Source organism: Hyperolius riggenbachi, chromosome 6 (assembly GCF_040937935.1).
Source record: "Hyperolius riggenbachi isolate aHypRig1 chromosome 6, aHypRig1.pri, whole genome shotgun sequence".
Lineage (NCBI taxonomy): Eukaryota > Metazoa > Chordata > Amphibia > Anura > Hyperoliidae > Hyperolius > Hyperolius riggenbachi.
In genome coordinates, this window is record NC_090651.1 from 203,550,604 (window position 1) to 203,577,726 (window position 27,123).

Sequence of the window (27,123 nt, forward strand, 5' to 3'; positions counted from 1 at the left end):
TGGAGCACAGGGAGGGGGGGAGGGGGCGGGGTGAACGCGCAATAAATGCAAAACGCTTGCGTCTGCTATTTTAGGTGTGAATGAGGCCTCAATCTGTCTTGGACGGGAGGGAAAAAAATGTATGGGGAAGGGAGGAATTTTATAAAAATGTGGTATTATCGGCTATAGTTCACAAACACAGATGGATAGTAACAAAAATTTGTAAGAGGAATATCCACTTCAATGTAGAACCTAGTGAACCAGAAGTGTCCAGTTTTTGTATCCTACATCCAGATAGGTACACAGTGACAAATCAGTCACTTTAAAAATGCTATTGGCATGTCTGTTATGTTGATCCTCTACCTCTGATATTTTCACTTTTCAACTGTTCAGAGTCACTGTCCAATCAAAAAGTATGCAGATCAGATGTTGACTTCACTGGATGTATATTTGTTGCAGGTGTGTGACTACTAAAGCTAGAAAATTAGAATGGCAGACACACAATTGGTACTCTTAGAAAACTGGAAACCAGTGACAGCTTACGTGTTCCTCTACCCTCTACTTTATTTTAAATGCAGTCTTTCAGAGGAAGGCCAATTATTTACTGATGCTGCCCTTCAGATTGCTTTATAAAAAAGGACCCAGAAACCTCTGACTGTAGTTTTCTGTAAAGAACCTCTGTAAGTTATCAGACTTCTCTCACCCCTTGGTAGATCTCAGCCAGTCGCCAGTAAAATATTCGAGCGGATAAACAGCCAAACTTCATGTAGGGGCTCAACACTGTGGTGCTGGGGGTTAGGGAATTAGGCTCTGTATCCGGCTTCTTGAAATTGCACACCCATGCCTGATGATGATGAATAAAAGACAAACGATGTGAATATAACTTAAAAGCTACTCAATGCATTATTCACTTTGTCAGCTTACTTTCATCCAAACTACCCAGAAAAGCAAAAGGGGTTGATTCACAAAGGTTATTATTTTTCACCTTAACTGTATGGAGTGCTAATGCATGAGATAAACAAATACGGAGAGATAATTAATAAGATAAATAGATAAGGAGAGGTAAATCATGAGTTATGTCAAATAAGGAGAGCTAAGCTATGAGTCAAGTTAGATAAGGAGAGGTAAATCATGAGTTAAGTACGCATCCTACGCTTAGACGCGACCTTAGTGCCCTCTCCGCTTATTGGCCGCTTCAGTGGAAGTGACGTTGCTTGGAACGCAGCGCCATCATCCAGGAAGCATTCTAGCCGCGTGTAGCCGGTGTTTTGGGGAACACCTTTCTGCGCAGGTAAATTTTCTATATATATGCCGTTCCAGCCATTTAATCTATTAGCCCTTGAGGAAACAGTAACTGTGAAGCCAGTCGGGTGAGGCGGACGTTTGGCTGGACGGTGTCCTGTATTTTATAACGCTGTAATTCGCTGTGGGTCCCTGTTGCAAGGACCCTGATGTGAGTTGTTTTTTGATGATAATTTTTAATTGAATTTGCTATTAAATTAAGATTGATACGCTTAGATGAGTAGATCATTATTTTTGCATGCCTGATCCAGGGAATTGTCCTATGTGAGAGGTTATGAACCACTGTGGACACCTGTATTTGGAGAGGAGGCCAGCTGGGAAGATACTGGCTGCTGAACTATCATGCTATGTTGCAGACCCTGTAATTAAGGTCTGTAACAATCTGGTAAGCACATCTATTTTTATGGTGCATGTGGTGGTGGATTTGTTCGATTAACGCTGAAGATTTTATAGACATTTGTTGAAGACGCTATACTGAAGTGTTGGACTTTGGCTGCTTTTTTTTTTATGCAATTTCCTATGCTTTTGTGAATGTTGCGCTGATATTTAACATTGTATTAAATCATGAGTTAAGTCATCTAAGGAGAGATAAATTGTGAGTTAATAAATAACGTCAGGTAATTTAACAGAAAAGCTTTGCGAGTCAGGCCCAAAGAATCCTCATTCACACTAACCTTATTCCAGAACGGATTGTATATTACTCACACAAAATCTCTTCGCTTCTAAGAAACCCTCTATTTGCCCAATGTCTATCTGACCATACACCTATTTTCATTGAGTTCACCATAGGCTGGCAACATGATGGTCAGTTAACCTGGCTTTTAACCACTTAAAGTGAACCTAAAGCCAGGCAAAAAAAATGAGATTAACTCACCTGGGGCTTCCCTCAGCCCCCTGCAGCCGACCGGTGCCCTCGCAGTCCCGCTCCGATGGTCCAGGACCCGCCGGCGAACACTTCCGGTTTGGCCATCACCGGCCGACAGGCATGGGAACGCGAGTGATTATACAGGCTGGGAACGCGAACAATCACTCGCGTTCCTATGCCTGTCGGCCGGTGACGGCCAAACCGGAAGTGTTCGCCGGCGGGTCCTGGACCATCGGAGCGGGGCTGCGAGGGCACCGATCGGCTGAAGGGGGCTGAGGGAAGCCCCAGGTGAGTTCATCTCATTTTTTTTACCTGGCTTTAGGTTCACTTTAAAGGAATACTGTAGGAGGGTCGGGGAAAATGAGTTGAACTTACCTGGGGCTTCTAATGGTCCCCTGCAGACGTCCTGTGCCCGCGCAGCCACTCACCGATGCTCTGGCCCCGCCTCCGGTTCACTTCTGGAATTTCAGACTTTAAAGTCTGAAAACCACTGTGCCTACGTTGCCGTGACCTCGCTCCCACTGAGGTCACCAGGAGTGTATTGCACAAGCAGACCATACTGGGCCTGCCCAGTACACGCCTGACATCAGTGGGAGAGAGGACATGGCAACGCAGGCGCAGTGGTTTTCAGACTTTAACCACTTCCCGACCGCCTAACGCACAGAGGCGGCCGGGAAGTGGAGCCCTAAAGGACCGGCTCACCCACAGAGGTGGCGGTCCTTCTAAGGGCATGGGCGGAGCGATCGCGTCATCCGTGACGCGATCCTCCGCCGGCGCCTGTCACCACTCGCCCGCCGCAACATCCCGCCGGCTATACGGAAGCGCCGGCGGGATGTTAACCCCGCGATCGCCGCATACAAAGTGTATAATACACTTTGTAATGTTTACAAAGTGTATTATACAGGCTGCCTCCTGCCCTGGTGGTCCCAGTGTCCGAGGGACCACCAGGGCAGGCTGCAGCCACCCTAGTCTGCACCCAAGCACACTGATTTCTCCCCCCTCTGCCCCAGATCGCCCACAGCACCCATCAGACCCCCCCTGCCCACCCCCCAGACCCCTGTTTGCACCCAATCACCCCCCTAATCACCCATCAATCACTCCCTGTCACTATCTGTCAACGCTATTTTTTTTTTATCCCCCCCCCCTGCTCCCTGCCCCCTCCTGATCACCCCCCACCCCTCAGATTCTCCCCAGACCCCCCCCCCCCAGACCCCCCCCCCCTGTTTACTGTATGCATCTATCCCCCTGATCACCTGTCAATCACCTGTCAATCACCCGTCAATCACCCCCTGTCACTGCCACCCATCAATCAGCCCCTAACCTGCCCCTTGCGGGCAATCTGATCACCCCCCCACACCAATAGATCGCCCACAGCACCCATCAGACCCCCCCTGCCCACCCCCCAGACCCCTGTTTGCACCCAATCACCCCCCTAATCACCCATCAATCACTCCCTGTCACTATCTGTCAACGCTATTTTTTTTTTATCCCCCCCCCCCTGCTCCCTGCCCCCTCCTGATCACTACCCACCCCTCAGATTCTCCCCAGACCCCCCCCCCCCCCCCAGACCCCCCCCCCTGTTTACTGTATGCATCTATCCCCCTGATCACCTGTCAATCACCTGTCAATCACCCGTCAATCACCCCCTGTCACTGCCACCCATCAATCAGCCCCTAACCTGCCCCTTGCGGGCAATCTGATCACCCCCCCACACCAATAGATCGCCCACAGATCCGACATCAGATCACCTCCCAAATCCATTGTTTACATCTATTCTCTCCTCTAAACACCCACTAATTACCCATCAATCACCCCCTATCACCACCTGTCACTTTTACCTATCAGATCAGACCCTAATCTGCCCCTTGCGGGCACCCAATCACCCGCCCACACGCTCAGATTGCCCTCTGACCCCCCCTTATCAATTCACCAGTGCATTAATTACATCTGTTCTTCCCTGTAATAACCCACTGATCACCTGTCAATCACCTGCCAATCACCTATCACCCATCAATCACCCCCTGTCACTGCCACCCATCAATCAGCCCCTAACCTGCCCCTTGCGAGCAATCTGATCACCCACCCACACCATTAGATCGCCCGCAAACCCGCCGTCAGATTACCTCCCAAATGTATCGTTTACATCTGTTATCTTCTCTAAACATCCACTAATTACCCATCAATCACCCATCAATCACCCCCTATCACCACCTGTCACTGTTACCTATCAGATCAGACCCTAATCTGCCCGTTGCGGGCACAAAATCACCCGCCCACACGCTCAGATTGCCCTCAGACCCCCCCCCTTATCAATTCGCCAGTGCATTAATTACATCTGTCCTTCCCTGTAATAACCCACTGATCACCTGTCAATCACCCCCTGTCACTGCCACCCAACAATCAGCCCCTAACCTGCCCCTTGCGGGCAATCTGATTACCCACCCACACCAATAGATCGCCCGCAGATCCGACATCAGATCACCACCCAAGCGCAGCGTTTACATCTATTCTCTCCTCTAAACACCCACTAATTACCCATCAATCACCCCCTATCACCACCTGTCACTGTTACCCATCAGATCAGACCCTAATCTGCCCCTTGCGGGCACCCAATCACCCGCCTACACGCTCAGATTGCCCTCAGACCCCCACTTATCAATTCGCCAGTGCAATATTTACATCTGTCCTTCCCTGTAATAACCCACTGATCACCTGTCAATCACCTGCCAATCACCTATCACCCATCAATCACCCCCTGTCACTGCCACCCATCAATCACCCACTGTCACTGCCACCCATCAATCAGCCCCTAACCTGCCCCTTGCGGGCAAACTGATCACCCACCCACACCAATAGATCGCCCGCAGATCCGACATCAGATCACCAACCAAGCGCAGTGTTTCCATCTATTCTCTACCCTAAACATCCACTAATTACCCATCAATCACCCCCTGTCACTGCTATCTATCAGATTAGACCCCTATCTGCCCCTAGGGCACTCAATCACCCGCCCACACCCTCAGAATGCCCTCAGACCCCAGCCCTGATCACCTCGCCAGTGCATTGCTTGCATCTATTCCCCCCTCTAATCACACCTTGAGACACCCATCAATCACCTCCTGTCACCCCCTAGCACACCTACCCATCAGATCAGGCCCCAATTTGCCCCGTGTGGGCTCCTGATCACTCGGCCAAACCCTCAGATCCCCCTCAGACCCCCTTCCGATCACCTCCCCAGTGCATTGATTGCATCTATTTTCCCCTCTAACCACCCCCTGAGACACCCTTCAATCACCTCCTGTCACCCCCCTAGCACTCCTATCCATCAGATCAGGCCCAATACAACCTGTCATCTAAAAGGCCACCCTGCTTATGACCGGTTCCACAAAATTCGCCCCTCATAGACCACCTGTCATCAAAATTTGCAGATGCTTATACCCCTGAACAGTCATTTTGAGACATTTGGTTTCCAGACTACTCACGGTTTTGGGCCTGTAAAATGCCAGGGCGGTATAGGAACCCCACAAGTGACCCCATTTTAGAAAAAAAGACACCCCAAGGTATTCCGTTAGGAGTATGGTGAGTTCATAGAAGATTTTATTTTTTGTCAAAAGTTAGCGGAAAATGACACTTTGTGAAAAAACACAATTAAAATCAATTTCCGCTAACCTGTGACAAAAAATAAAATCTTCTATGAACTCGCCATACTACTAACGGAATACCTTGGGGTGTCTTCTTTCTAAAATGGGGTCATTTGTGGGGTTCCTATACTGCCCTGGCATTTTAGGGGCCCTAAACCGCGAGGAGTAGTCTTGAAACAAAAATGACCTGTGAAATCCTAAAGGTACTCATTGGACTTTGGGCCCCTTAGTGCAGTTAGGGTGTAAAAAAGTGCCACACATGTGGTATCGCCGTACTCGGGAGAAGTAGTATAATGTGTTTTGGGGTGTATTTTTACACATACCCATGCTGGGTGGGAGAAATACCTCTGTAAATGACAATCTTTTGATTTTTTTACACACAATTGTCCATTTACAGAGGTATTTCTCCCACCCAGCATGGGTATGTGTAAAAATACACCCCAAAACACATTATACTACTTCTCCCGAGTACGGCGATACCACATGTGTGGCACTTTTTTTACACCCTAACTGCACTAAGGGGCCCAAAGTCCAATGAGTACCTTTAGGATTTCACAGGTCATTTTTGTTTCAAGACTACTCCTCGCGGTTTAGGGCCCCTAAAATGCCAGGGCAGTATAGGAACCCCACAAATGACCCCATTTTAGAAAGAAGACACCCCAAGGTATTCCGTTAGTAGTATGGCGAGTTCATAGAAGATTTTATTTTTTGTCACAGGTTAGCGGAAATTGATTTTAATTGTGTTTTTTCACAAAGTGTCATTTTCCGCTAACTTTTGACAAAAAATAAAATCTTCTATGAACTCACCATACTCCTAACGGAATACCTTGGGGTGTCTTCTTTCTAAAATGGGGTCATTTGTGGGGTTCCTATACTGCCCTGGCATTTTAGGGGCCCTAAACCGTGAGGAGTAGTCTTGAAACTAAATTTCTCAAAATGACCTGTGAAATCCTAAAGGTACTCATTGGACTTTGGGCCCTTTAGCGCAGTTAGGGTGCAAAAAAGTGCCACACATGTGGTATCGCCGTACTCAGGAGAAGTAGTATAATGTGTTTTGTGGTGTATTTTTACACATACCCATGCTGAGTGGGAGAAAGATCTCTGTAAATGGACAATTGTGTGTAAAAAAAATTAACAAATTGTCATTTACAGAGATATTTCTCCCACCCAGCATGGGTATGTGTAAAAATACACCCCAAAACACATTATACTACTTCTCCTGAGTACGGCAATACCACATGTGTGGCACTTTTTTGCAGCCTAACTGCGCTAAGGGGTCCAAAGTCCAATGAGCACCTTTAGGCTTTACAGGGGTGCTTACAATTTAGCACCCCCCAAAATGTCAGGACAGTAAACACACCCCACAAATGACCCCATTTTGGAAAGTAGACCCTTCAAGGTATTCAGAGAGGGGCATGGTGAGTCCGTGGCAGATTTCATTTTTTTTTGTCGCAAGTTAGAAGAAATGGGAACTTTTTTTTTTTTTTTTTTTCTCACAAAGTGTCATTTTCCGCTTACTTGTGACAAAAAATAATATCTTCTATGAACTCACTATGCCTCTCAGTGAATACTTTGGGATGTCTTCTTTCCAAAATGGGGTCATTTGGGGGGTATTTATACTATCCTGGAATTCTAGCCCCTCATGAAACATGACAGGGGGTCAGAAAAGTCAGAGATGCTTGAAAATGGGAAAATTCACTTTTTGCACCATAGTTTGTAAACGCTATAACTTTTACCCAAACCAATAAATATACACTGAATGGGGTTTTTTTTATCAAAAACATGTTTGTCCACATTTTTCGCGCTGCATGTATACAGAAATTTTACTTTATTTGAAAAATGTCAGCACAGAAAGTTAAAAAAAATCATTTTTTTGCCAAAATTCATGTCTTTTTTGATGAATATAATAAAAAGTAAAAATCGCAGGAGCAATCAAATAGCACCAAAAGAAAGCTTTATTAGTGACAAGAAAATGAGCCAAAATTCATTTAGGTGGTAGGTTGTATGAGCGAGCAATAAACCGTGAAAGCTGCAGTGGTCTGAATGGAAAAAAAGTGGCCGGTCCTTAAGGGGTAGTAAGCCCTAGGTCCTCAAGTGGTTAAAGTCTGAAATTCCAGAAGTGAACCGGAGGCGGGGCCGGAGCATCGGCGAGTGGCTGCACGAGCACAGGACGTCTGCAGGGGACCATTAGAAGCCCCAGGTAAGTTCAACTCATTCCCCCCCCCCCCCCCCCCCCCCCCCTACAGTATTCCTTTAAGGATCGCGATGTTAAATCCCCCTAGTGACCAGGCCTTTTTTCATAAATTGGGCTACTGCACCTATAAGGCCTCGCCACAGGGCCACACAACTGAGCCCACAAGTGATTTCCCCCTCCCCCCCCCCCCTTTTTCTCCCCACCAACAGGGTCTGGTGGGGTCTGATCCCTGCTACTGTGTTTATTTTATTTTTATTTATTTTTTAAATAAATTTTACTATTTATTTTTAAACCCCCCTCCCTCCCCCCACCCGCCAATCAGTGTGATCGGCTGTCATAGGCTTCAGATGACAGTGGCTCACAACTTTGTCTCGCAGTACAGCGCTGCCTTAGATCGCAGCGCTGTACACTCCTATTAGACGGCAGTATCGCCATCTAACAGTCTCCGTGCGGCGATCGCCACTGGGAGACTGGAGGCAGAGCTCCACCTCCCAAGCGGAGATGCACACCCATCAGCACTCTTCTGAAATCCCATTCCCAGCTGTTCACGTCAATCGGCGTGGGGCGGTCCTGGGGCTGGCTCACGCCAATCGGCGTGGAGCAGTCGGCAACAGGTTAAACAACTCCCTTCTAACACAAAGTATTCTTGGAAACGGGGTGGTTAGAACTAGAAGAGATTTTTTCCATAGAAAAAGTACACCAGATCTATCTCCAGTATCTGGGAAGCACAAAAATGCTACATTGGAGGACTTTTACGCAAGGGACTAGGCGCAATAGGGAAAGAGAGAGGCATGTCCAGCTTACCCTTACAGATATTGAAGAGGAACTCCAGTGAAAAAAAATGTAATAAAAAAGTGCTTCATTTTTACAATAATTATGTATAAATGATTTAGTCAGTGTTTGCCCATTGTAAAATCTTCCCTCTCCCTGATTTACATTCTGACATTTACTACATGGTGACATTTTTACTGCTGGCAGGTGATGTCAGTGGAAGGAGATGCTGCTTGCTTTTTTGGCAGTTGGACCCAGCTGTAAACAGCTGTTATTTCCCCCAATGCAATGAGGTTCACAGATAGAAAACTGTCAGGACCATGGTCCTGATATCCCACTGTGAGAGGGGTTTCACCACAATATCACGTAAGACGTATATCTAGATGCTCGTGGCTTAGATGCAGTCACAGAGGATGTAAATACACTGAAGTGGTGGATAAAGTGGTTAAAAAAGTGACTTAATGGTTTCGTAACTTTATATGGAGCGAGCGTCAACCCAGACTCAAGCGCTTGTTTCTCACAGCAAGGGAGGTTTAGCAGTTCCAGATCCTAGGCTTTACAATGTGGCAGCATAATTGCCACAGATTATTGACTGGCATGAAAACTTAGAAAATAAAAGATGGGTCTCTATGAAAAGTGAGATTACTATACACCAATTACAATAATATTATAATAACATTCCCTGGATATGCAAATACTCTGGATTGAAGGATCCATTACTGGCTCTAGTGCAAAATACTCATTATATACTCATTATATAAATGTCTCATTATATAGATGTTCTTACATTGACCCTTCCCTCTGGTCCCCCTACTTGACAACCTGCCCATCCCTTTGGGTTTCTCCTCCCATAGAGATCTAAACTGGAGACTGTTCCACAGACATACCATCTTCTGTCCAGTGGTGCTTGGACCTCTCTTTCTAGTCTCCAGAGGGCTTTAAGTGGTGTCCCACTGGATCTCGATCAAATTTAGGCATTTTCTTTACTACCAATTGGGTGCAAAGAGGAACTTTGTAGGCCCCTTACTAATTTTTAAACAGACATGTATAGATAACGCACCAACCAAAAGCTCCCTCTCACCAATATATAACCTTCTTAAGGGCCCATTCACACTTGAGCGTTTTGCCGTGATTTCGGCAAAACGCTCCAACACTAGCGCTGTTTAAAAGCACTAGTGCAATGAAACCCTATGGGCCCTTTGCGCTAATCACCGTAAATCGCCCAAAACCGCTAAACACAAACGCGTAGCCTGCACCATTTTCAGGCGATTTCCCTGCGATCGCGTTTCAGTGTTATAGAAGCGCTAAACGCGATCGCTAAAAAAATTGGCAAGTGTGAATGGTGATTTTTTTTTTTTGCGAAACGCTAGCAATTTGCGATTTGCAAGTGTGAATGGACCCTAATGATTGAAAGACCTCCGCTGATAACATTAGATCAGAATGGAGAGAGATCTAGCAACTACCGTCACAAATACCCAATGGGGGATAATAATATTAACACATAAATCATCAATCTCTGTTAGATACCAGGAAGCGTCCTACAAATTATTATTATTTTTTTTAAAACAGTAAAACAAAATTATTTTTAGTTGGCATTATACGCCAGCTAAGCTGAACAACATCTTTCCAACAACAAAACTGTTATTTGTGTTACAAGTAGAACATTTTCTGACCGTCCTCTTCATGTGTAGGTCCAGCCGTCGCAGTGCCTCGGTCTCCCCACCTGGATACAAGTGAGGTCCAAGCTGAGATGAGTCTTGTCCCAGCTCTTCTAATGTGGGAACGCCATACTTCTCATTGTATGAAGCCTTCCATGGAGTGCAACAATCTAAACAGGATGAAATGAGAGGAATGAGCAAATGGGAATTAAACACACAACCTTCAAAGCCACAGCAGACTTTGTTAAAGCTCTTTCACACACACAAAAAAAAAAAAAAAAAAAAAAAAAAAAAAAAAAATCGCAGAACACAAATGCATTTTGCATTTAGTGTTGTTTTGAGATTTTCACTATATTAGCTTCAATCGAAACATAGGAAAAATGCAGCAGAACGAAGATTACCTGTTTAAAAGAAAAAAAAATTTGTAAATTCCCATGATTTGCTGTACTTGCTTTTTGAAAAATCGCAAGCCTTTTCAAAAATGAAATCCAGCTGGTGTGAAAAGTCCCTTACTCTCCAGGGGCTTGATCATGCTATAAGGGCCCTTTGTAATTCACATTATGTAAATTGGGTTACGAAGAGATTGCAACTGAGCCAAAAAGTCGCACCACACAGTACGGTTACGGTGCGACCATACAGTGAGGCATGTAGTACAATGGAAGTATGCATCACTGCCACATGTTGCCTGGTTAATACAGAGAATTATTGTGTCAAAACCCACCGTAGTGCTGTACATGTGGAAAAAAAATTACGCACATGCTAAAATTAACACGCGCAAAATAATTAAACACCTGTGCTATAAATAGCACGGTTTAGTGAATCAACCCCTAAATGTGAAAGCCCCATTGATAGTGTTTGTTGTACAGCAAGTGTAAAAGCGCCCTATAGAGAGAGCTTCTAAATTGCCTTGTTTCACCTCAAATACGCAATCAGGTTCAAGAGCAATAAAAAAAAAAAAAAAAAAGGAAAAGAAAGGACGTTAGAAGCAATAATAGACAGACACAAACCGTAATAAAGGGAACCTTTTTTTCTAAAAGTGTCAGGAATATTTAGGACTTCCATCAGTAGCATGGTGACTTAGCATTCTTGACGTGCAGCAGCAAAATCCTAGTTCCGAATTCCAGTCAGGAGATTAATTTCATCCGATTAAAAGGGCACCTAAAGTGAGAGGGACTTGGTGGCTGCCATAGTCATTTCCATTTAAAGCAAACCTGTGGCATTCAATAAAGCAACCTCGAGCTCAGAGGGGGGGGGGAGAGAGAGAGAGAGAGAGAGAAAGCCCATTCAGCTCTGTGCTGCTCTAACTAGGAAAGTACAAATTTTGGGCACTTTTTCACAATGGGTACACTTTACTGCAGCCAAAAAGAACAGCAGGGCTGCCAGGCAGTGTCTGAATCACACACCTGTAACAAGCATGTGGCTAAACTATTCAGAGTTCAGTAAGAGCACTCGATATGCATGCTTGTTCAAGATCTATGGATAAAAGGATTAAACGCAGACAATCAGCAAAACAGCCAGGCAATTTGCATTGTTTAAGGAAAAAAAAAAGGTCAGCCTCAATATTCTTCTCACTTCATGTGTGCTTTGAGTTCCCCTCCCCCCTCCTCCCAAAGAAAAGTGAGCCCTAGATCTACATGGTGGTAGGGACATTAGGTAGCAAGTTCCACAGATGAAGTTTGTTATGGGAATTGTTTAGTGTGCTCTGCAATGTGCTAAGGAAAAGGTGTCAGTATTATATCACTTTAGTACGAGTCAGTTTTTATTTTTGCTGCCCGATTGGAAACCTCAAAAAAAAAAAAAAAAAAAAAAAAAAAAAACATTTTTGGGGGTTGTTAAGGGATTGAAAATGGCAATGCATATCAATGAGCCAAGTACAGGTAACGCCTTATGATTATACAAAACAATGTGACAAGTGACAGGAACCACCAACACTTCCTGAGAACAAACGATTAGGCAGATTTAATGCCAATTTATTACAAATTCAAATGTTGATTACCAATCAGAAAATCATTTGCTACAACAGATTCCTGAAGATTGTAACATAAATCTCCACTAGCCTGTGGAAGACGGTCATCAAAGCCTGCAGCTGTTGGATAATTAACCAGCTGTCAGCTAATTGGTGGACAGTGGCTGGCTTTCATTGGCTCAAATCACAAATGAATGAGGTCGCATTCACAGTGGGACGTTATTGTCCTGCGTTATAAAGTAATTATAACGCAGGATATAACGCATGGTAATGTTAAGCCTATGCAGCATTCACAGTGCGATTTTAACGTTGCTTTGTAAATGATGCTATTGTATTGTATGCTATGATTGTTATTGTAATTCACTGCTTGCAGTCCGTTACCTCTAAACGCAGAGGTTAACAGATACAGAGAGGCATACTTCTCATTGACTGTATGCACCACTGTATCTACTGTATGCCATGGTAATGCAGCATTAATGTACATTACCACTTTTTTTTGCATTGTAATGCTGCGTTGCGGCTTTAAAGTCACATTACAACGCACCGTCCCACTGTGAATATGCCCGTAGTTTGACCTAAGCGTTACGACGCTCGGGAGGTTTTATTAGTTTGTGCCTCCAGGATTCACTAATTTGCTCACATGGCTGCAAAACCTTTAGCTAGCACTAGGCTAGCTAGTACAGGTGTTCGGCACCTCCCGATCCAGCAAGTTTATACATGGTGCAGGGAAAATGGCCTGGTCCTCAACACTGCAAAAACCGTTGAGGTGGTTGTTGACTTTAGGAAACGCGCTCCCGCCCCCCCCACCCCCAACGGCTTGGAAGTGGAAATAGTCCCCTGTGCACGTCTCTTGGGCACGACCATCTCCAAGGACTTAACCTGGAAATCCAACACCACATCCACAAAAAGAAAGGCCCAGCAGAGGCTGTTTTTCCTCCGCCAATTGAAGAAGTTTGGTATGTCCCAGAAACTCCTGACGAGTTTCTATTCCGCCACAATCGAATCTGTACTCTGTTCCTCCATCCTGGTCTGGTACGCTGGTTCCTCCGCCAGCGACAGACACAAACTACAGAGGGTGATGAGATCAGCGGAGAGGATAACCGGGAAACCACTCCCCCCTCTGGACCTCCTCTACAATTCCAGACTGCGCTCCAGAGCACTGAGGATTACTAGCGATCCCTCTCATCCAGGTTACCGCTTTTTCAGCCGACTCCGTTCAGGCCGAAGGTTCAGGTCCATCGCCACCAGGACCTCAAGGCACAGGAACAGCTTCTTCCCCTCTGCTGTTAACTCTCTAAACTCTATTCATAAACTCCCTACACACGCTGTTAATCCTCCCTCGCAAGCAGGGTTGATCAGAACTCGATTACATTGACGCACCTTACGCAATATGTAGGAAACCTGGGGATGAGAATGCGAAATCATCCAGGATGATGATCTATGGCAGTCCAAAGTTAAAAACATTTTATAGCAGTAGCGCAATTGTGTTCGAAACTGTATTTGTATTGTATTGTGTTTTGTTTAACATTTACACTGTGTTTTGTGTTTTTTTCAGCCCTGTATGCCAAGTCCAATTCCGGGCACGACCCAGTCGTGCTTGGCGAAATAAAAATGATTCTGACATTACCCAGCCTGGATCCAGTGATCAGCACAGCCTCCCCGCACAGCTCCAGGCTTCTCTATGGGGAGGATCATACATGACGTCATGCGCAAAACCGATCCTCCCCATAGAGAGACCGGAGCTGTGCAATCGCTGGATCAAGGCTGGGTAATGTATAAACGGGGGGAATCGCAGGCGATCGGGGGATGCCAGACACCTGTACTAGCTAGCCTAGTGCTAGCTAAAGGTTTTGTGGTCATGTGAGCAAATTAATTCATCCTGGGGGACTCCTAAGGACAGAGAGCGGAATGCCTGAAACAGTGTCCGGCATACCGCTAAGGAGGTTAAATGCAGATCCTTGAATTCTTTGAGTGTATTTATCTTCCTTTAAATAAAAATAGAGCAGCTGGTATCAACACCTTATAATACTAGAAGACAGTCCTCACCTTTCATATCCTCCTTTGTGGGCACTTTACAGGGGCGCTTTGGGGGTCCTATTAATGCCAGCACAGTCTGCAGGCGGACATAAGTCAGCGGAGGCTTTCCATTGTTTTCTGCAATGACTCTGCAGTACACAGGACACTTGTTATACAACACACAAAAAAGGAAAGAATTGTGCAAAAATATATTTTATATAAGGAAAAAAAGTCAATGGAACACATTTGAAATATTGAAAAAGAAAATCCTCTGCTAAAGGCAGGGGTGGCTTTTTATAGGTGTGAGCATTGTAGGTAGCTGGTGGGCCTTTTATTGCAGTGTGCTTAGTAAGGTCTTAAGGCGCGTACACACGCCATACCTCCGCAAACGACGGGTCCACCAGACCCTCCCGCTGGGCAGACGTTCTGCCAACAGTAGTACGTGCACACGCTGTCGGCAGACTGATAAGGCTATTTCTGAACAATACGCTGAGCGCCAGTACAGAGATAAGCGGAAATAGCTGATCTCCATCGGGTCCGCTTTTCTACGCAGGTCCAGGAGACTTGCGCCTGCGCAGTAGAGCTGCCCGACAGTGATCGGCTATTTACGCCCATCTCCGAGTGGAAAGCCGATACTGCGCTGGAGCCGGGAAAGTAAATATTTACATCTCTGCCGTTCCAGGAGCTTTTTCGCCACCGCCGTGGAACACAGGACGGGGGAAGCCTCGATAGGATCAGCCCCCAGCCGAGGTGAGTAAAAAAAAAAAAAAAAAAAAAGTTCCCATTACAGGTTTTCTTTAAAGGGGCTAATATATTTACCTGGAGCCAGGGAAGGTAAATATATTAGCCGTGTCGAGCCCGGATTGCGGGACACTTCGGGGGAGCCAGCGCTGGATTGTCTGCAGCTACAGCGGAGGAGGGAAGCCTTATTGGGACCCTGAGGCTTCGCCCTACCGAGGCGAGTACCCCCCAGGGGACGTTTTTTTTGTTACAGGTTCTCTTTAAAAACAGGAGTTTTGTTTTTTTTTATTCATCCCAAGAATGAGACCATGTACCAGGAGAAGACAGAGGTGAAAGCTAGGCAGTCAATGCTTTACCATGTTTACAACATGATAATGTAATATTAGCTTTAGTATAACTGTCAGTCCCTTTTTATGAAAGTGTATTTAGTGATGTATCTAGGCATAAGATCTTCAGCATTATGATAATACCATCATTAGTCTTTCAAATGGCAAAACAGTGCAATTACCACGCCGTCTAGCTGCCCAACTGCCAGGAGCAGTTGCTTTATAATGTGAAGGAGAGCCTTTGTAACCGCAGGTGTGTCAGTGGTTGACACATGGGGCTTGATTCACAAACCCGTGCGAACTGTTAGGCTAAGGTTAGCACTTGAAGTGCCGCTCGCCGGACTTTTGCACACGCAAAGTGCTGCAGACTTTTGGAAAGTATATATAAATAAATAAGGATTTATCTTGCTTGGTGTTGCCCTTATTTATATATACTTTCCCCTTTTATCTCCTTTTCAAATAGCACCCATAGTTTACTAGATATAGGGCATTGAGCCCTCTTCCAACATGGTGGAAACAGCGCCTGCCTCCAGTGATGCGCATGCGCCGGCATTCCCGGATGTAGTTACCTGTCTTGGGCGGATGCGGCGTTACGTTCACATCAGTCTTAGTACTTTCGCCTTAAAGACGCGACACTGCCGTCGCATTCTGCTACCACGGCCTAGAACAACAATAGCGCCAGGCGTCTTTCATGACGCATAGTGCTGCCGCTACGTCATTTCCGTTCCCGGCACTAGTACCCGCCCGGCGGGAGGTTTTGGTGCCAGTTCAACATTATAACAGTCAGATAGAGAGCTCCACAGCTCCATAGAGGCGCTCTTGCTGTTACTGACCTACAATTGGTAAGCACCAAAGTTTTGTATTACTATATATATATATATATATATATATATATATATATATATATATATATATATATATATATATATATATATATATATATATATATACCGCCATGCATGATCTACTGATTACTGGTTTGATGTCATATAGTATGGGTATAATTGAATCGCACTGAGTGGGTATTTATAGGTTTTGGGGTATTCAGCATTCTTAAAATGGATCTATGTGTCATAGCAGTTTGGACAAGGTTTCTTTTGATCTAATTATATTTTACCATAGGACCTCAACGATATTTATTTCAAACATTTTTAAACCTCAACACCATTTATTATAAGTATTATATTTGAATATGACAAGTTATTGATGTATGATCTGAGCACCTTCTATCATCTTTTTTCCTTTTTGTCTCCCCCTTTTTTCCCTTTCTTTCCCCAGTGTTCTCCTTGCTCAATTGACTAATGAAGCGGGATGTTGGCCCGTGAAACGCGTTGCATCATATTTGGAGAATTGTTTTAAATAAATACAGTTGTATATTTAACGGCTTAACTTGGCCTGGTCATTTATATACTTGGGGGAGGTAAATCCACCCATTTCCCTCCTTTTAGACGGTTTTTAACTAATTTTATCCTATGTTGGCCCCTCTATTATCTTTGTCTAATTACGTAAACATCACGGTACAGTTTGGGTATCGCCATTTTTATAAAAATATATGCGGCCTGGCTGATAGCTGGTAGAACACAATGTGCAGTCACACAGGTGCAGTGAAAGGTATGCACGGATTGCTGGTATAATACAATGTGCAGTCACAGATGCAGTGAAAGGTATGCAGTGACTGGTATTATACTACAATGTGCAGCAGTCACACTAGGCACTGAATGTGCTGCATAATATGTTGGCGCTTTATAAATACAATAAGTGCTGGGCCTGGCACAGTATAGCAATTAGCAAGGGCCATCTGCAATAGACAGGGCTGTATATGCAGTGTCAGTGGGCGGGCCGGCCACACACACTCTCAAAAGAGCGGTTTTGGGGTGCTTTTCATCAACAAATATCAGCAAGGAGCATGCTAACAGACCTAGCTATTGCTTTCCCTATCTCTCCAATGTCTCTCCCTTCTCTCACTAATACAGCAGTACACAGAGAGAGAAAATGGCAGGCGCTGCTGCCTTGTATAGGTGGGGGGGGGGGGCTCCTGGAGGGAGTGCAGCCTGATTGGCTGCCATGTGTCTGTTGACTGTGATGTAAAGGGTCAAAGTTTAGCCCAATGATGTAGTATAGGGGGCGAGTCGAACGCGCATAAAGTTTGCGCTTCGACGCAAAACCGCGTTGTTCGCATGCGAACCATTCAGGCCATCTCTACTCACTGCATAGAGTTGCTGACATGTGGTAAAGGGAAGGAAGGTGTTAAGAAGGTCTGCCTAGACTAGCAAATCATAAATCTAGAATCCTGACACGTCTTGGATATGCATCCTCCCTTCCTATGTAAAAAAAAAAAATTCTTCTAAAACATATTAGTCGTTCACCATTTAAGTAACGATATGTAAATTTGTAGTTGTTCGTCAAGTCGTTCTAGGTGTATAATAGTTTGCACGCCAAGATGTATCTTTCCAACTTATTCATGCTCGTTTGTAAAGTTGTTTATAGTAAAAGACTTTCGTTGAGCGTGTGTATGTGGCTTTACTGTAGAAAACCGCTTTATTTTGCCTAGGGGTCTGAAATTCTATTCTGTGCACCAGATTACTTAAACAGGAAGATAGGAACTTGTACATCAAACTGTGTACTCTTGCTGTGGTTGTAAAGAAAACCCAGGGGCAGAAGTATCTGGGAGCAATATAAACACATAGAAATAATCAGTTAATGTAATTACAGTGATAATCTCTGAAGCCCTTCAGAAAGGTGCCCCATGCAGAAACAAAAAGAAATCAAATCTTCCACAACCTCACGTTGATATTTGAGCTGCCAGTGAGAATCATGCATGTGTTTCATGAAGTATCAGAACAGCAGGCAGTGAATAAAATAATGCACATTTATTGCAGAAGTAGATGAGGTCCAGTCTAATACAGATCTCCTAGTTTAAGGGCCTGTTTCCACTACACACAAATTGGATCCAAAATGGATGCAGAAAAACTGACTCCAATGAATGCCTATGGGAAAATCTGCATCAGAAACATTGCGTTTAGCGGAAACAGGCCCATAGGCATTCATTGGAGTCAGTTTTTCTGCATCCAATCTGCGTGTAGTGGAAACAGACCCTTAAGCTCAACACACACCATACAATCTTGGTTGTACAGATTTACCAAATCTATGTAGTATAAGGGCCAACAGATTGAAAATACCTTGAATGATTGATTGGATAAGCTCTTACACTACATGAAAGTGGTAAGATTGAACAACCAAGATTGTATGGTGTGTGTTGAGCCTTAAGCACACCTGAACTAAGAGGGATATGGAGGCTTCCATTCCTTTTTAAACAAGGCATGTTGCCTGGCTGCCCCGAGTCCTCTAAAATAAAAGTCTTATGAGGGACAAATTTAGTATAAAGAATGAGGGGAAAAAAATGTTAGATCCAGGTAATGTCATTTTATCTAGAGTATAAACTGAAATGTATTTGCTCCTTAAAGCTTTACCTGGTGCCTAGTAGGGATGATCAATAAGATGCAAATCAGGTCTCCTTGCATTCAAATTTCACGTATAGCAAATGCAGCTTGAAACTGGACCAATCAGTATAACTTCCTCTCAATTTTTATTGGTCTAAGTTCAAGTTCCATAACATTTACATAATATTTGAATGCAAGGAGAAATTATTATTAGGGGGTGATCTCATTAATCATTCCCAATATCTAGTGGTCCTCTCTCCCACTCCAATATAGTATTGGCAGCGGAGGTGGAGGAATAACAACCTCACCTGATCCAAGGCTGCACCTGGATTCTCTGTGCCTTCTGCACTCACAAAACAACCAGGGAACACTTCATGGGAGAGGGAGGAGGACTGCTAGACACCAGGTTATACTGTATAGGGGAGGCAAGTGAGGCCATACCCTGTATGAGGGATAAACACCAGTTAGGGCTCTTTCACATCAGAGCTGGCGTTGGAGAACGCTGAAAGCATATGTTTTGTTGTATGCATTTTAATATGCGTTGCACTGCAGTGAGTGTGCGTTTTTAATGCATTTTCAATGCGTTACAGCACATAGGAAAACGCAGGTAATTTTTTTTTCTTTTTCTTTTTTAACTTTCCACATTGTTCCTGTCGCATTCTGGGACTGATTGCCTGCGTTAACGGTTTAAAAATGCGCATAGTGTGCATTTTACATTGACTAACATTGTAACGCACAAAGCTAGCGTCGGCCGAAATACTGCGCCTGGGTGCGTCGTAACGCAACGCACAAAAACGCAGCGTTATATGTGAAAGCTAAAATGAAAGTCTATGGACTTTCATTTTACCTTGGGTAATGCAAACTTTACCCATTGCGTTTAAACGCAGAAAATCTGCCCTAATGTGAAAGAGCCCTTAGGGACCTTTTCCACTAACTAGGTTTTTCCCAAAAACACAAAATGCATGCGTTTGTGGATTCTTAACCTTCCTGGCGGTAAGCCCGAGCTGAGCTTGGGCTATGCCACGCAGGAGGATTTCTCAGGCCCTGTTGGGCCGATTTGCATAATTTTTTTTTTTTGCAACACGCCCTTTAGGAAATCCCGTTCTTTGAATGGGATTTCCTGATCAAAGATCGCCGGAGGCGATCGAAGCGAGCGGGGGGATGCCGCTGTACAGCGGCTATCATGGAAGAAGGAGAAGGAGCAGGAATGATCGGCACTGCAATGTACATTTATTCTTCAAAAAGTGAGGCACAGTCCGAATGCATAAATACAAAACAGTAGTGCAGCATACATGGACATACCGGTGCTCAGAGGTGTGATGATGACGGTGGGTGCTGGGCACTGCTCGCCTGCCGGCCGTTTCGCGCTGTAACGCGCTTCTACGGAGGCTGGAGGGCAAACTCCCACTATCCAGGTTTAAATAGGCCCTAAGGACGGCATTAGGCGTGTCCACGCCTGCAAAATCCGCCTACTTCCTTTAAAGGCAGCAAATAGCACAGTGGAATGCATATGTGTTCCACCAAAACTTCCTGGTAGTGGCCTCACCTCCCTCATATGGCATCCTTTGCAGACCAAACTTATTAGATGGCTGCAAAATGCTATTGCATGCATTGGATGCCAATGGAGGGATAGGTTTAAATTAAGGCAGGGATGTCCATGTATGCTGCACTACTGTTTTGTATTTATGCATTCGGACTGTGCCTCACTTTTTGAAGAATAAATGTACATTGCAGTGCCGATCATTCCTGCTCCTTCTCCTTCTTCCATGTATGTACTTCCCTTGGATCAGAGCACGCAAGTTACAACACTGTGGGTGAGGTGTGTTTTACCTGCCTAATCCCCTTCCATGCTGACTACATACTGCTGCAGTGCCAACTGCTTTTCTACTTGCTTCTAACAGCGGCTATCATGTAGCGAGCCCTAGGCTCGCTACATAATTAAAAAAAAAATAATAATAATAATAATAATAATAATAATAATAATAATTAAAAATAGTGCTGCGCTGCCCCCTGGCGGTTTCTAATAGACCGCCAGGAGAGTTAAAGTGAACCAGAGACGAAGCACCCTCATATTTTGCCATATACATCAGTGGGAACATTAGAGAAAACCCCTACCCTGCTCTGTTTCATTCTTCATTGTTCAGCTTGCTTCTTAGCAGCCTTAATAAAATCCCTGAATGAGCATTCAATCTGTCTTTGCTATAATGATTCCTGAGCAGAGCCACAAGAGGGCAGGCTTGGGCTTGAAAAGACACCAGAAAACACAGACTCAGCTATAGTGATTCCTGAGCAAAGCCAGACTGAATGCTCAGTTGGGGATTTTATCAGGGCTGCTAAAAAGCAAGCTGTGCAGTGAAGAATGAAACAGAGAGCAGGGTAGGTGTTTTTCTCTAATGTTCCCACTGATCTATATGGCAAAATGCATGAGGGTGCTTCGTCTCTGGTTCACTTTAAGTGCAGCCTGTTTAAAAATGCAAATGCATGTCTGTGCGATTATGATGTGTTTTGCGTTTCAATGTATAGTATAGGATTGCATGAAAAACGCATAGAAATGAGTTTTGCCTCAATTTAACCACCAGTATCTATTTTCAAAAATCAAGACAACACTTGCCAATTAGAAAAATGAAAAACGCAAGCGCATTAAAAAAAAAAAAAAAAAAAAAAAAAAAAAAAACTGATCAAAAGTGGTCAAAAGTTTTGCAGTGGAAAAGGACCCTTAGGGCCTTTTTCCCCTACCCTGCAATTCGATTCTAATCGCAAAGTACATTTAACTAATAGAAACCGCAGCAGCAATTTCCATTAGTGCGATCCGAATGCAATGCGATCTTGGTCTAAGGCTGGGTCCACACTAGACCCGGTTGCAGGACGGACACTGCAGTCCGGATCAGGGGAAGTACCCACCGTACTGCAAACTGATGAAAGTGCATCAATTTTGCATCAGTTTTGTATTAGTTTCCGTTCAGGTTTTTCCCTGACAGAAAACGTCTCTATCATTAGGAAGGAGTGGGAGGATTTTTTGGGCCAATCATAAAGCTCAGGCTATCCGTTTTCACATCAGTTTTTTGCCTGTGGAGCTGGAGATGCGTTTTCTCATTGCTTTCACTACCCCTGCGTGTATCCGTGGTCCTGATCCGTTGCGTGAAAATGCAGCAGGTCCGGACCTTCCGTTCAGGTTTTGAAAACGGATCCCCGCAAACGCAGACAGATCCGTTTTTTACTTGGGTGAGGCTAGCTGCTATTTTAAAGATTAGTATCCGGGACTCCGTTTTTCATCAGGTTTGAAAAACGCAGCCACGGATACGTTTCCGGACCTAGTGTGGACCAGCTCTAAGCGCAATCGTCGTCCAGCCTTGTTTTGGATGCGATTGCGATTGAGCTCTACTATACTGAGTATAGTAGTTTAATCGCATGGTGGAAATTGAAACGCAATTGAGATCGCAATTTCATAGTGGAAAAAAGAGCCCTTAGGCTGTATGATGGAGGGAGGGAAGGGGGGGGGGGGACGACCACTAGCCACAGGTATGCTGTTTGGTGGAGAGAGGGGGGGGGGGGGGGGGGGGGACACTACTAGACACCAGGTATGCAGTATGGGGGAGGAAAGGAGGATCACTAGACACCAGGGAATGCAATATCGGGGATGGGGACCACTACAATTTTTCTGGTGTCTCAAGGAAAAAAAAAAAAAAAATAATAAGTACCTTGGTTTACACAAAGTTATTAAGGTGGACCCAAAGTGAAAAACAAAAAGTGAGATTCAGGCCCCGTTTCCACTATCGCGAATCCGCATGCGTATGCGGATTCGCATAGACAATATAAGTGAATGGGCCTGTTTCCACTTATGCGTCTGCGGGAGCGTTTTATTGTGCAGAGAAAATCTGCACGGAACACCCTGCAGAATTCGCCTGCGTGTGGAATGCAGGCAAATCGCACATAATGTATTTAATAGGGAAATCGCATGCGTTTTCCCCATGCGTTTTTTGCCGCGAATTCGCATAGGTACCAATGTAAATTCACACAGGCAGTGACATGGTTAAAATCGCATATACCCTCACCTATGCGAATTCGCGGCAAAACGCATGCGGAATCGCATTCGCATGCGATTTCATCAGCGGTGGAATCTAGGCGATTCAGCACCGCAATAGTGGAAACGAGCCCTCATACCTAGGTAGAGGAAAGCCTCTGGATGCTCCAGAGACTTCCCATGTCTGCCTTGTCGACCATTGCCACATGTGAACCCTCTGAACATATCTGACAACACCTTGTTCAGGTGGCCACAATCCCTACCGTGTACGAGCTGCTCCGTGCTCTGTGCAGTCTTACTCTTGCAGATGCAATATGGCTGTGTTCGTGTACAGCGGGAAGCCTAGCCGTGATCTAAAAGAGGAGCGCAGGCAGCGGCGGTAGTCTAGAGCCTAGGTTCTCAACGTGCGGTACACGTACCCCAGGGGGTACTTCTGATGGTTCCTGGGGGTACTCTGACTTGATATACTTAACCAAGAATAACAAATTTAGAGTTTTAGAAAATGATAAATCTTATTTAAACTGCACCAAATTAGTATTTTAGCTAATTAAAAGCAATAATAAATGCTTGGAAATAGTTTACAACCAATCATCATGTACTACGATTAAATATATATTTGTCAAGGGGTACTTGTAATAATGTGTACTATGCTAGGGGGTACTTGGTGAGCACAAGGTTTTAAAAGGGGTACTTAGCAATAAAATGTTGAGAAACACTGGTCTAGAGGACTTGTAAAGCTTCTGGAATTTCCAGATACCTTCTTCATAGGTTAGTTTTTTTTGTTGTTTTTTTTTTTTTGTGTTCGCTTCGGGTTTGGTTAAAGTCTAAATTGGTTGTTTTTTGTCATTTATCAATGGATTAGCCTTTGATGGGTGTTCAAAGACCTGCATTGATTATGTCAATACATTAATATTGCTCTTGCAAAGTCTGGGATACTTTTGTCCTTGGTTTATGGTGGTTACATTAGGGAATAGGTTTTTTTTCATTAATTTAGAGTTATCTGTATACAATCAAATGATAATTTAAAAGCGGAACTGAAGAACTTAAAAAAAAAAAAAACAGTTTCACATACCTGGGGCTTCTGCCAGCCCCTTGCAGCCTTCCTGTCCCGCGCCGGTCCTCCATGATCCTCAGTTTTCCCTCCACCAGCTAGTTTCGTTACCATCAACCTGTAAATGGACGTCAACTGCACACCCTGAGCCACGTGTACCTTTCTTTGCGTTCCAGCCCGCAATAGCGTCCTGCACTGATAGCGCAGGACGCTATTGCGTGCGGTAACTTAGAGACACTGAAGCGAAAAAAAAAAATATGATATGATTTGTAGGTGTAGTACAGCTAAGAAATAAAGCATTAGGAGCAGAGACGCAAGTCTAATATTTGTTTCCAGTACAGGAAGAGTTAATAAACTCTAGTTATCTATGCAAATTGCCAATGAGCTCTGTGACTTTCAAAGTTGTTGAGAGCTCTGTGTTCTGAAGGCTGTTATCTTAATTGTATTGTTTTTTCTTTTACAGTTCAGGACAGGTCAAAAGTTCACTGCCTGTTCTGTAAAAAAAAAAATTTATTTTTTTTTTGCTGCTACTAATGCTCTAGTAATTATCCGTACTACACAACCAATTCATTATATCAGAAAATGTTTTTCGCTTTAGTGTCTCTTTAATCACTTAAGGACTGCAGTCATAAAACCCCTTAGGGCTCGTTTCCACCATAGCGAATCCGCATGCGGCGCCGACATGCGGATTCGCTTGGTACATTGAAGTGGCCGGGGCTGTTTCCATATGTGCGGCATGCGGGAGCGATTTGGCGGCGGGCCAAATCTGCACGACGGGACCCACAGAATTCGCCTGCGTCGGGAATCCATGCGAATCGCCGCTAATGTATTTAATAGGAAAAACGCATGCGTTTTTTACATGCGTTTTTACCTGCGATTCGCGTGCGATTTCGCACCTTTTTCAATGTTATTTTGCCCTGGCAGAGTCATGGTTAATTTCGCATGGCACCCTGCCATGCGAAATCGCACGCGAAATCGCGGGTAAAAACGCATGCGGAAACGCATCCGCATGCGTTTTTACAAGCGTCGGGATGCTGGCGAAATCGCGTCGCAACAGTGGAAACGGGCCCTTAAGGACCAGACACTTTTTTTCCATTCAGACCACTGCAGCTTTAACGGTTTATTGCTCGGTCATACAATCTACTATCTAAATGAATTTCACCTCCTTTTCTTGTCACTAATACAGGCTTTCTTTTGGTGCTATTTGATTGCTGCTGTGATTTTTAGTTTTTAATATATTCATCAAAAAAAAAAAATGAATTTTGTAAAAAAAAAAAAAAAAAAAAAAAAAAGATTTTTTTTAACTTTCTGTGCTGGCATTTTTCAAATAAAGTAACATTTCTATATAAATTTTTGTCCAAATTTATTGTAGCCCATTTCCTGCACACGCCTGTACACGGTGGCTCTGGGTGTTTCTACTCCAGACTCAGTCCACTGCTTCCGCAGGTCCCCCAAGGTCTGGAATCGGTCCTTCTCCACAATCTTTCTCAGGGTCCGGTCACCTCTTCTCGTTGTGCAGCGTTTTCTGCCACACTTTTTCCTTCACAGACTTCCCACTGAGGTGCCTTAATACAGCACAGCCTATTCGTTCAGAAATTTATTTCTGTGTCTTACCCTCTTGCTTGAGGGTGTCAATGATGGCCTTCTGGACAGCAGTCAGGTCGGCAGTCTTATGCTACGTACACACATGCGACAACGATCGCTCGTTATGAACGATGAACGAACTTTTAATTGAAGAAAGAACGACCTAAGTAAAGTTAGTTTTAAAAGGTGTGTAACGATCTGATCGTTAAAACGAACGTTACATCACATAAAGCAACTATTGCGCTTGCGCATAAAAATGAAAAGTTCCATGGAGAAATAGTGAAATGCGCATGTCAAGCCTAGTACGAACGACAGTTTCCAACAATGTGCTACTTTTGCAAACGATCGTCGTTGGGAAAAATCCGCCAAGCTAGATTGTTCGTTTTGAACGATCTAGCTCGTCCGTCGTTAGACTTAATAGTCGTTAGCTGCTTTTTTTCAAACGATCCTCGTTTGAATTGATCGGGGAACGATCGTTTCAAACGACTATAGTCGCATGTGTGTACGCACCTTTACCCATGATTGCGGTTTTGAATAATGAACCAGGCTGGGAGTTATTAAAAGCCTCAGGAATCTTTTGTAGGTGTTTAGAGTTAATTAGTTGAGTCAGATGAATTGGTTAATAGCTCGTTTAGAGAACCTTTTCATGATATGCTAATTTTTTTTAGCTGTATGCCAAAATAATCAATATTAAAACAATAAAAGGCTTGAACTACTTCAGTTGTGTGTAATGAATCTAAAATATATGAAAGTCTAATGTTTATCAGTACATTACAGAAAATAATGAACTTTATCACAGTATGCTAATTTTTTGAGAAGAGTGTGTGTGCGTGCGTGCACACACACAACGTCCCCAACGTGGGGGCGGGTTGCGGTCCTTATCGGCGGGCGTTCGTAACTTGGGGATTCCCTACTTTTGTTGTATAAGACAGGGGATAAAAGGTGCACCTTATACTCCGGGAAATAAGGTATGCAGCTTGAAAAATGGACCAATCAAATTGCGCAGAGGTAAATTTATGCAGCTTGGTTGTCAAGCTATATAAAAAAATTTGCATGCAAAGTTTTCATAAACCTGCATCAAATCAGAATTTGCACATCATCGACCATCCCCACTAGTGTCGCAAGAACTCTTCAGGTTTTATTCTTAAAGCTAATGGGAACCCATATTTAAATAAAGTCAGATACTCACCTAAGGAGAGGGAGGCTCTGGGTCCCATAGAGCATCCCCTCTCCCGATCCTCGTCGTTGCGCTGGCTCCCCCGTAGCGATATTCGACCGTTTCGGTCAAATACCGCTGTTTTCCGGCCGAAGGGAGGCTTCAGAAATGCTTCGGGAGCCCGAGTGCTCCCGAAGACGGGCCGCTCTACACTGCACACACCCTCTATGATGCACTCGCACGTGCGCAGTATGGAGCTGCCTGTCTTCGGGAGGACTCGGCTCCCAAAGACTTCCGAAGGCCCCGCGGCGGCGGATGCGAACGGGGGAGCCAGCGCAGCACCGAGGGCACCGGCAGAGGAGAGTGAAGGCTCATTAGGACCGAGCCTTCCCTCTCCTTAGGTGAGTATCTG

The 27,123-nt window shown here is 44.5% G+C and overlaps 1 protein-coding gene across 2 annotated transcripts in view; it reads right to left on the bottom strand.

The window, feature by feature from the left end:
• Positions 1 to 27,123, bottom strand: part of LOC137521284 (cryptochrome-1-like) — a 110,352-nt gene that overhangs the window by 26,399 nt on the left and 56,830 nt on the right. For both annotated transcript variants that reach the window (XM_068240319.1, XM_068240317.1), the window contains exons 4-6: positions 14,423 to 14,541; positions 10,426 to 10,580; positions 683 to 823 (exon numbers count right to left, since the gene is read on the bottom strand). In XM_068240319.1, the coding sequence (XP_068096420.1) occupies positions 683 to 823; positions 10,426 to 10,580; positions 14,423 to 14,541 (415 nt within the window). The remainder of the gene's footprint in view (positions 1 to 682; positions 824 to 10,425; positions 10,581 to 14,422; positions 14,542 to 27,123) is intronic.